The sequence below is a fragment of the Athalia rosae genome, chromosome 1, assembly GCF_917208135.1.
Source record: "Athalia rosae chromosome 1, iyAthRosa1.1, whole genome shotgun sequence".
In the NCBI taxonomy this organism is placed as follows: domain Eukaryota; kingdom Metazoa; phylum Arthropoda; class Insecta; order Hymenoptera; family Athaliidae; genus Athalia; species Athalia rosae.
The window spans coordinates 13,693,279-13,705,791 of NC_064026.1; the positions used below are offsets into that span (position 1 = coordinate 13,693,279).

General features: G+C 36.8%; 1 protein-coding gene across 8 annotated transcripts in view; it reads left to right on the forward strand.

The window, feature by feature from the left end:
* The window catches only part of LOC105687209 (small conductance calcium-activated potassium channel protein), a 148,241-nt gene extending 138,733 nt beyond the window's left edge, over positions 1–9,508 (forward strand). For all 8 annotated transcript variants that reach the window (XM_048660163.1, XM_048660162.1, XM_048660165.1 and 5 more), the window contains one exon: positions 157–9,508. In XM_048660163.1, the coding sequence (XP_048516120.1) occupies positions 157–687 (531 nt within the window). In that variant the 3' untranslated portion in view covers positions 688–9,508. The remainder of the gene's footprint in view (positions 1–156) is intronic.
* Positions 9,509–12,513: the final 3,005 nt, after the last annotated feature.

Here is a 12,513-nt window from a genome sequence, read left to right on the forward strand (position 1 = left end):
TTAATCCTTCCTTCCCTTATGTGACCTTGTGCGCTAGCCGTTACCCAAACTTCCCTTATGTATGTATGTATATATATATACGTTCTGCTCTCCACTCTCCGTTCTCCGTTCTCTATATACTAAAAGTTATTGACGCGAATTCGTTCGTATGCGCAGACGCAGAATACCGTCTACGAGATTGTTTCGGACATGAGTACACGGCAGGATGCTTTTGAAGAGCGTTTGGTCAGCCTCGAGGACAAACTTACGGCTCTCCAAGAACAAGTGGAGATGTTACCGGAAGCTTTAACTCGGAGCCTGGCTCAGCACGCGGAAAGACTGGAGCAGAGGCGTAACTTTTTGCACCCGGACACCGCGGCGATCGTGACATCCGGTGGCGGAGGTCTCGGTATCGGTATTCCAGGAAGTACAGGGGCGGCCCATCATCCGTTAGGGAATTTGGTAACCTCGCCACTCTTGCCTCACTCGAGGAGCGTACCGTCGGCGCCCAGTACCGCGTCTCTCCATCCCTGGCCAGCGAGTCCGGTTCTTCCGCCGATATCGAGTCGCACGCCCCATCTTGTACCGGAAACTGGTAGACACCACGGCACGATAACCCACCAGCCTTCGGTGCCGGCATCCTCCCAATCCTCGAGCGGTATCGGGGTGAACAACAACCAAGATCCGGGGCCGTCGGCACCCAGCTGAGCCTTGTCCCTGCAACCGCAGCATTCCTATTAAACGAACGGGCCCTTTTGGCCCGATGCTATTCGCGATTCTCTGCCCGAAAGTAGTGGAGCGATTCAGCATGCGGGTCTATATATATATATAGTTAACGAGTTGATCGTTGGAAAGACACGGGGTGATAAAATCTGATACCGCTGCTGCCCTGGACGAACAAAATAAGAAAAAAGCCTAAACAAAATAGCGAATACTTTCGATAATATTGTTATTATCTTGATCGTTATGCGTAGGTGTGTAACGTGTATAATACACTCCATGCCGCACGTTCGCAATCCACATGTAACGTATAATAGAAGAAACAAAAATGAAATCTTTTTTTTTTTTTTTTCGGATCTCCCCACACTATCAGCTACGAACGAGCGTCGCCGTGGATTATGCTTCGCACCTGCCGCAATCAGCGTTGATATCAAGGGTACGAATACTATGCATAGACGTATACCCGAAGAACACTATATTTAATCAGTGCGTGAACATCGCTGTAAGCGAAAGATTCGAATCTTGTGTAATGAAAAGAAGAAGGAGCAGAAAAAAAATGAGTAAAACAAAAAATTCCAAAACAAAGGGTCAAGGTTCAAGGTCGCCGGAGATACGGGGTCGCGAACACAGGGTGGGGAATCACCCTCGAACCTGCTACTCTTTGCGATGGACGGTTAATCCTGCGTTGCCAGGGTCGCGGTATAGGATTAAAACTCGTGAGATACGGCAGGGTTAACGCGAAATGCAGGGATTCTTCCACCTGCTGCGGATTGCCTTCTGCCCGACAACCGTGCCTCAAAACTTTTACTTAATGTTAATATATTAACGTCATTCGAAACTCGACACCCATCTCTCTCCTACCCGTTCTCTACTCTACATCTCGAAAAAATAAAAAATAAAAATAAGTAAATAAAAAAATTTTAAGTAAATATTTAACAAAAAAAAAAAAAAAAAGACATTATCTGAAAAAATAATTAAAAAAATTAAAAAATCGCGGACGGACTGCAGGCTCATTGTTATATACGTATACCGATTCATTTGATATTTGATTACTTTAATACCGTCGAAAAGGCATGAGGCTCAAATCATACTTCGTTGAAAGATGAGACGCTTATGCACTTTGAAATTGAGGTTGAAGGCAGGGAAAAAAGATTTCATTGTCAGTCAGGCGATGCAGATTAGTTTGAAAAACGAAGTTTCAATATCTCCATACGACGATCAACGACGCATTTTCTACGCCGAGATAATCCTGTGATTAAACGAGTATTTATGTAGCTACTAGTAAATTACCCTTGCCGAAAGTCCGTAGTAATAATTATACTAGACCGTTTCAAAAGCAACGAATTGAAATATTTTCACGCGACACGAATGGTCATGGAAAACCCCAATTCCAAAGTGCATGCAGCGTCTTATTATACAGCACACGATATACGTTCGCAGTGATCAAGGGTGCTACAATTTCCAACCGGAGGAAGTAAGGGAGAAATACAAACACGACGATGTCGCCGTGTGAAACTTGAGGTTGTCGAACGTATCCCCGGTTGATAATAGTCGCTGTTCGTTGAATAATCCTCGGTAAGCAGGTTTTCATGAAAATATGCACGTGGCATATATTTCGGAAGAAATACCCCTCGTCCTGTCCGTAATTTTTGAATACGCAGTTTCGTGGTTACATCATGAAAAATGGATGCCTCGGAACGGGACCAAGAAGACCAACGCTATTGTTTGTCAAAAACCCTCTATTCTCTGTCAAGTCTTTTCGCGCACACATGAATACGACAACTGCACACTATTTTTATATAGATTTCGAGGAAGTGCACTAATCGTATATAAGTATAATAAAATATAACGTCAGATTTTGACGCGCGAGATTCGTCACCGGATCAACTGTGTCAATGTCTATCTATAACTTGAGATTGAAAAAAGTGCAAACAAAAACCAAACGAGAGAGCACGTGTTAAAGAAAATGGAGAAAGTCATTAGAAAAATTAAAAAACATGACTAAATAGGCTCGGGAATCAGCCCTTGACGCAAACGAAAAAAAAAATAAAGAAAACCTCCTAATGTAATAACATGTATCTAGTCGTCGGTCAACATTGAACGCTCATTGTCAAAAAAAAAAAAAAAAAAAACAAAACAAAACAAAACAAAACTGAATATTCGTTGATAATATTTATAAAAAAAAGCTAAATAACAAAAAAAAAAAAGGCAGAGTAAGCTTATAGCTGTGTGAAATCAGAGTGCACGTTTATGGGAGACATCAGACGATTAATGAAGTTGTAGCCTTAACATCGTATAAAAAAGAAAAGATTAAACAAATGGAGCTAAATACATGCATATAATAAAAACTATAAGATGTGGCAAATCCTCAGACATTAGCATGCGAATTTAACAAAGTGGAATTGAATTGAGGGCGATTTGTACCAACTGACCATACCGCTGACTACAGGGTCTTGGTATCAGAGTGGCGCGGTTTAGCTGATTCATAAGATGCATATCGATGTACAATAGTATGTAAATTATGTACCTGGTAATGGATAAAGTATTGGTATATGCATAGATATATTGAACATATATGGATATAGCGTCCACGTCACTCTTGAGAATGGGCTCTGTAGCTAACAGTGACGCCTGTGGTGAATGACCGCCAATGAATAACAACTTATTGGTTACGGATGTACACAAACCCCAATCATTACTGGCATAGTTAGACACTACGCGATATGATTTAAGTTGGCGTAAAATATCCCCAGGGGAATTTACGGCAGCGCAACGGCAGAGGTGGGGATCTGGCGCCACTCGACCCGCATCCATCGTACGCAAATTTCACTAGGAATATTTCGCGCCAACCTAAATCATATCGCGTAGTGTCTAACTATGCCAGTAATGATTGAGATTTGTGTACGTACCGTATTTCCGCGCAAAGGCTCTCATAGGAGAATCAGTGAGTTGGGGTCCTGAGAAACTCCAGTTTCGGTTCAAGGTACCCGGGCATTCTCAGTCCGATTACAAAGGTTCGTAATCGAGAGCATTGTTTTGCCACTTAGAACTCGGTGTTGTTACGAACAGAAAATTTCCACAATCCGTTGGCAAATCTTAATGAAAAATCGCGAAGGCTGGCGACCAAAATTCGATGAATCTATATAGGATAATCGCGATCCGATTGGGTAAAATCATTTCGGGAGTCGCATGTCCTGCAAAATTACATATCGGTTTCACACGTCAAAATTGTACTTTTGTAAAACAAGCTCTGGTAATGGGACTTTTTGAAGGGGCTGAAAATGTTGTCACTCCGACTAACTGAATCTGCAGCTATGAGGACCTTCGACCAGAACTCACGGTACAAAAAAAAAAAAAGAGAAACCAGTGGTTTTGGGCTATACATGTGCCAGCCCTTCAACTTCCCGTTTCCACGCTAATTTGAGCTTAAAATAATGAAAATATTCTCATTTCATCGGAATCCGTTCGTCTGCAGTCTTCGAGTTATAACTATTTTCAATCTTTTTTTTAGTGTTATATTATGTTTTAGAATATTTCGAAAACTACCGAACCGATCGAAGCCAAAATCTAATCAGTTCTGAGTTCGAAAAAGACGTGTTGATTGAGACCAACTTCGTCCAAATCCGACCACTCGTTCTCAAGATATCGACGGACAAAAAATTGATCACATACATAAATACATGCATACATACATACATACATGCATACATCATTGTGGGGTGGTTACAATAACTTCCTTTTTTTCTCTGAAATCAGAGAAACAGGAAGTTGAGAAAAATCAGAATAACAACTGAGGATTGAATATTTAAAAAAGTTCTACCTTACATCACTCGAATTACAGACCATAAATAGACTCAACTATTCTCTTTGTAGCCTTGTCATTTCTACTTACTGAACTACTGCTAAAAGAAAAAAAAAAGTACATACGTACATACCAACATGAGTACATAATACATACCTGCATAAGACATATATACATTACATTATATATATAATATATATATATTAGGGTGGTCCTTATTTTGGGTATATTTAAATTTTTTTTTACGACAGTTTTAAATCGGTTCAAAATGTATGAAAAAAAAAATGCCTGCCAAATTGCAGCCCTCAATTCCAATATTAACCCGTGCACCACGGTAGTCAAAGTTTTTGATGTAAATAACATGTGAAAATGTCATCTTGTTTTTTGCAATCTTGTAAGTTGTTACCATATATACTTAAAATTTTGGACTATATGGTTTCTTATAGGAAATTTAACGTTCTACAAAAAAGGTCCTGTATGATTTTACGCTAACTTTATTGATTCGATAGATATTAAAAGAAAGAATGGGCTTTATCAATTGTGACTGACTGTGCTGAGAGAGAAGTTAAATTAGTGCAAGATTTTTGTGGGCGATACACTAAGGATAGAAAGCAACTTCATTACGTATTACAATTAGTTAATAATCACAGAGAACAGTTTCCAGATGAATGCAAAATATCAAATATATAATAAATAGATTATTTTGAAAATACGATAACCAAAAGGTTCTAATTAAATTCTTCGCAATACGTGCAGTGGCAAATTGATGAAGTCCATTCATTCAACTTTAACTTTGAATATCTATTGAACCGATAAAGTTAGCGAAAAATCATACGAAATCTTTTTTGTAGAACGTCGAATTTTCTATAAGAAACCATGTAGTCTAAAATTTTATGTATATATATTAACGACTCACAAAATTGCAAAGAACGAGATGACATTTTCACATGTTATTTACATTTAAAAGTTTGACCACCGTGGTGCACGGGTTAATATTGGAATTGAGGGCTGAAATTTGGCAGGCATTTTTTTTTCTATATATTTTGAACAGATTTAGGACTGTCGTAAAAAAAAAATTCAAATATATTCAAAATAAGGACCACCCTAATATATCTATTATATACACACACTAATATGGTACCAAAAAAATAAAATAACCATGATAGAAAATTAATATGCCTGAAATGGATATGAACATCATCGATTACCTTTTACTAAACCCTAACCAAATGAAACAAAATAAAAAAAAAAATTAAATAAATTAAACAACACGAGTAAACGAGTAAATAAAAATAAATCCCTCAACAGACATATATTATGTACTATAAGTATATATATACATCTACATAGATAAATGTAATGTTAAATTTATAAAAAATTACGCGTAGCTTAGGATAAATACGAAGATTCAAGTGGTGGCCGCTGTTTTTACGCGGGAATGCTATGGTATTAAAGTTTTACGACTACAATATATTAATATTATATGTATAACTACGTACATATGTATAAATATACGATTAATATTGAAATAAGAGTTTCAACGATTTATATACGGATTTTCCGTTACGTTGTAGATGTAACTACTCTTGCTGCCTCAATTATTTTAGATTTGAGTCAGCGATCATATTTGAATACATAATATAATCGAAACATTATCGCAGTCTTAACTTCTTTGCAGACAGAAAATAATTAATGATATTTGTAATAATAATAGTAATCTTAGTAATAATAATAATAATAATAATAATAATAGTAATAATAATGAAAAATATAATAATACCAACAATACATAATTGTGATTCAGAATACGTTGAACAAAAGTAAACTCATTATTAAATCGATGAATTATTCACGGACTTCGTCAGTAGAGTAGTTTTTATTTCAACTATTGAAATATATACGCGATTAATAGACATAAGGGAAGGCGGGGCAAAATAGGGTACCACAAAAATTTTGTAGGAATTCTTTTGCAAATGATCGAAAAGGATTTCAAACATCATACTGGATTCAACATTTTTTTTTCTCATGGTTTCCTCGAGTACCCCGCTTTGCCCCGTCTTTCCATAATTATTATTCTTCACCCGGATCATTACCGTTACATATATAATACTAGTCTTAACTATAAATTAAGGCAAGGCCTTTACACATTATCCAGTGGTTATTGCCATCTATAGTTGTTATATCAATTGACCAAAGATTACCTACTAATTACTATGAATTAAATACCGATTTAGATTATAGAGAGTGCGAATCGATGAAGATAATGTTTAAGTTTAGGAAATTACTACTACAGTGATATACAGGGTGTTTCATATTATAAATCCGCGCATTATAATACCAATGGACGGCAAATATGTAACACATAATATGGCATGATACGGTGCAAGACGAACTCTTACATAAACTTACATCGAGATATAATTACATTTCGAAAAATTGTACGCTTTTTCGATATGATACACGTATTATAGTTCCCAGAATTTCGCCCGACTTTACTTTGCATCTCGTCCGAAATTTCCCGATTATTATCAATTCCACCCCGCCAATTCCTGTTTTTCGATAAATCCCACGATGATTGCATTTAATATTTTTCGAACCGATTGAAATTTCTAATGAAAAAATTAACAACGTCGCCCGAAGAATAATGCGGGAGCTTCGATCCACGTATCACAAAACGCAAAAGCGTACATATATTTTGAATCTCAAAATACTCACGAAATGACAACCTGTACATAAGTGTTGATACAAGAAATACTGCGTTTGTATATATTGTTAAGTAGTTTTAATTATCGCGTAAAAAGTAACGTAATAGAAGTTATTATTATATACACATACATACATTCATTGGTATAAATATACATATATATATATGTAAATGTATAATATTGCACAGAAAAAATGAACAACCGATATATACATATATATACTTATATACAGAGACATATTATGTATATAATAAATTTGAAAAAAGCATTCAATATTTACTGCTGATTTTAGGCTTGTTTACAAAATTAATATTAACTACAACTGGATTGTAAAAATGAATGAAGAAAGATAATTAGGTGTATATTTATCGATTTTAATAATGGCTAAGTTCGTTACGTTGTTAATAATTTTATTCGCGGGTTGTTTAACTACTGCAAGCGTGCCTGAGTAGTTTCGTAATTTTAAATAAATTAAATTTTTGAGAATAAGAATAATCCTGAGCGAAGGATCCCTGACAGCGTGATTCATGAGATCTTTTTAGTCCTGTATAATATTTATGATTGATGCTACACGTGTCACACTTTATTCAAACGCTCATTTGTTCACTCGTATAATACTTATTTATCCGTTTAGTCGTTGATTCACCTATCAGTTGAATTATATAATCACCATACAGTTACTACATTCATCGTCTTTGTTACTAACCAATCTTGTTTTTAGAAACTCGATAAGCGCGGATTTGAGAATTTTAATGCAGAGCGATCACTTCCTTTAATTGTTCCTGTAGCCATCTACTCAAGTAATTTTAGTCGTTTAGTATTTTAGTGTTTTATTGTTAGTCATTCAGTATTTGATAAACGTACGAGAACATCGTAGGTAAAACAATAGAGAAACGAGAAAAAAAATAATAGTCATAATAATAATCTTAATATTAACATTAACAATAACATGAATAAACCAAGTTTTAATATCCGAGGTAATGAAATTCTTATATATAAGTCAATCTTTTGTATGCAAATTGTATAGTATTTATTATCAGATTATAAACGCGTCGCCAAGTTCCACTTGTATGATGTAATTATGCACTGATTGCAGTTACCATGTATATCGATATCTTTTGATCACTCCTGAATCCTCTGAAATCCCAATCGACCCTAAGTAGACGGAATCCAAGTCAGGTCGGACACGGCTGACACGATTCTAACTCTTATAGGCATAGGACTTTGCGAGTCATTGTCGGCGGTGGTACGTTGTAATCAAAATGTAACAGATTATTGGTTTTTGACGATCATTTAACGAGCATGCGATCGTTTCTAAGCTTTTTTTTTTCCATTGTGTCAATCATCATTGGATCGTAACACTTGTATATTTGATCGAAACAACAGAAATGTGTATTTTTCTCGTCGATAATGGAGAAAAGAAATAATGGATGGTTACAATGATTTCATACTATAAACGTCGTGAAAATTTGCAAAAATTCGGAAATTATTGATCTTACGTTTGGTTTTACGTTCATATAAATACATAATTAACATACGAGTAAAAATATTTTACGAAACACGAAATAACCTAAGACACGCTAGTTGAATATAAATACTTATGTGAATGATGAGGTGAGACGTTTGGTCTGGTAAAAAAAAAACTATTGTAATTTTTTATCTTCCGATACATTATACCTGGGGTGAAATATTCATATGATACTGATGAATTTTTGTCTACAGATTTCGGGGTTTTTTTTGGTTTCTGCATTATGCTTACACGTACAGAAGTAGAGGGGGAAAATTCAAGAGTTGGAAGAAAATGCAGCCGAATTTTGGTCATGTTTATCATATAACAAAATTATTATTCATATTTTGATCTTATACAAAGTTTGAAGAAAGTTATACTAAATAGGGAATATAGAATCTCTCTAATTAAACCATAACATACATGTACCCATATTTTATTAGTAACCATACCTGCGTATTGTACCTTATAAAAGATAAAAGAAAAAAAAAAAAAGAAAAATTTCACACAAGCGAGGATGAAATTTTTACTTGTTATTAGTATTCTGGATATCAAAATGTTTGCACGGATTGAATTGTTATAATATTGTTGAGCACACCAATGACATTCCCATGGTTGTAGAAGACATTCGAAATTCATTAATTGCTTTCTAAGACTAACTAAGGTGCAATTTACCCTCGTAAAGAGAATTCGTAACGAATCCTTAACTGTTGAATTGAGAACTGTTACAAAGTAATGTAATGGTGAAAATTACCTGTGTAGCCAGGGGATCAATAAACAACTATTTTCTAACAATCCCTTGTCTGAATCACTCTTCTACAAGTCTATTTACCCACGAATTCCAAATCCTACGACATTCTATTTCACGTGAGTAAGGAAAAATATTTCCTCCCATAAAAAGTTCATCGCAATTAGGGTTGATGTTTTTTTTTCGAGAGATACAAATAACCGCATCTGTGACAAACTGAACTTCTTTTCCTCCTGAAAACGGAGTCTTCGCAACATTTCGAGTCTCGTCAATTATGTCCTTTTTGTTTCTGAGTTCATTATTCCCGCTCAGAAAAAAATGGCCAGGCCTTTCCATAGCTCGGGATCATCGATCGTCCCGCCGTTAAGCCGGCAAGATAGGTGCCGCCGATAGTTGTTCGAAACACGTGGATAAGACGGAGCAATATTGACTACCGCCGAATGCTTTCCGACTGTGAATCTCGAAAGGGAACTTGAGTCACTCAAATTATCCGACTCCATCGATTCCGACGAACTGATCGTCTGCTGGTACGACGAAAAATCCGTTTTGTTATACCATCAGCCGTGCCAACGGCTCGAGATCCGACCACATAGACTTCTATGGGCCCGACGCGACGAGAAATCGGGCGCTCTGACGAAATTTTGGGTCTAGGTGGCGGGCCGCATCGGGTCCGGCACAGCCCGGGACATTTTCGTCGCGTGATGTAATAATTACTCGGGCCCCGAGTATTTCTGTTTCTTCTCTGCCATGGTCGGTTTCCCAGTTTTTACTGACAATCAGATTCACGCCGACCACACACCGTATTTGAATACGTTGTAGATAATCTAAAGGAAAACTTCAATCGGTAAACAGGACTTTTTATTCAGTTTTTCTCACAGACGACTCAAGTTTCCTCCAGATTATCTCATTACATTAACCTGAGGCAAATGACATGTTCGTTCGATATTGTTACGTAAACCCGAAGGTCGACTTTAGTTTAATAATAGCTCATATAGCGACACATCGACGACAGTCACGCCGCTCTTTTTCTATTCCTTTTTTTTTTTTTTTTTCTTCTTCATGCAAGCTTATCCCCGTGCAGAGATCTACGGCTACGTACATGTATAGTTATACGATACATAAGACGCAACGACGAATGAATAACATGATAATCGATTGAGCATGGTAAATTTCATAACGTGAGCCGCCGACTGCGTGGGTTGAGAATTTCATTCTTCGATTTTTACGAACTAGATATGACTCATACGTCGAGAAACTAATGATAAGAAAATTTTTATCAAATGTGACACTGGTAGCCGCAATCAGAATACCGCAAACGTCGCCGATAATGTTCTTTACGAATCGAAGGGACCAGATCAAACTGATAATTTCAAGCTCGTGCGATTAAATGACACGGATTCGACTCATTTCTGCGATACTCGTACTCGGGCTCTTTTTTTTTTTTTTCATAATTATACATATACACCTATAATCAGCCCGCTATAAAGAACTTAGTCCGTTTATCGACGCAACTAACAATAAGTTCGCAATAATGCCAGCTGCGATCCATCATTAAATCCGACGTCTATAAAGCACACCGATATCAAGTGCAACGTGTTTCATAAAGTTATTTTCCAATTTACGACGTCGCTTCCCTCGGAGTCCACGTAGTTCCATGTCTATCTGCACTTTTTCGGATCTCCATTATTTTCCCTCTAAGCCTATAGATATAATGGAGGCTTACCTAGATCTCCACGTACATACATACTTCTAAGTTTTCACTTGGCTCGCTATAGCTCAGCGCGCGTTCCATACCCGTTCAGCCGCGTACACTGCACTCGACATATTCGCGCTCTGCACGAACAAGATTCGTCGCTGGTCGGTCCATCGAAGTAGGGTTTTCGTGCGAAACAGTGCTCTATGAGAAATCTCATTCGCATAGCCGTTAAGGGACACCACGAAATAAGAACCCAGCCGTATTGGTCAAAAGTCTTTTCACGCGCAAACGTACCTGAGTGCAAATAAATGCTCCAGTGTACGCGTGGTTTGTGCTTTCTTCTATTCCTATTATTTCAATTTCAAATTCTCGCGACGAAAGATAGTCGTCATTATAACCGCGACTGCAGTATCACCGTAGTTGCGAACGAAATCACCGGTCGAGTAATCGCAAGGAGATTCCGTATAATTTCGTAATTTTCTGCAATGACGCAGTGCCGCTCAATTGCTGCGCTTCGCACATTCATAATTGTATAATACATACATCAGAGACGAGGAATTTTTCGAAGTTAGAATATTAACGCGCCGATAATGAATTTTTCCTTTACGCTCACCATTCTCGTTATTATCATTACTTTTTACGTCACGTTTGACTTACGTAATTATTGATACGGTTTCACCGTACGATATCTCTTTAACTCACCCCATTTCACAAGACCGCGTACGCTCGACAAACCTATTACAACAATCGAGCTTATTTAATTTTCATATATAAATTATTTGATGTCAATCAATTACGAGAATATCGCGCGATGCGTTTCCATTGGAAGAGAAGATCACACGCTCGCATGCGTTCACGTGTCGCTTCGACAATATCCTATATGCACTCGCCGAAACATCGACAATTATCGTGCCATTGTGATAGTGGGGCTGCAAAAAATTGAGTCCGTTGTGGATCGAAAAAATGAAATCGAAGCAAAAAGAAACCAAACGTACGTCACTGCACCGGATCACAATATTCTGTGAAAAAGAGAGACAAAAACGAAATTCTCATGGATTCTTATGGTAGCTTAAATCTATTAATAGATCGTCCTCGCTTTCTTTCGTTATTAAAAGAGTCCGCAAGCTACCGAAGAATTGTATATCTGTACGTATATAAGTTCCTATACCTTATATACAAAGAAATAAAAATCGATGATTTTATATACCTGAGAACTTATAGTGGTACATACAACCTCGTGCAACGGATGGCCTACCAGTGCGGCATTATACATATATATATATATATATATATATATATACATATATATATATATATGTATGTATATAGTTATATATATACTCTGCTTGGAATAGG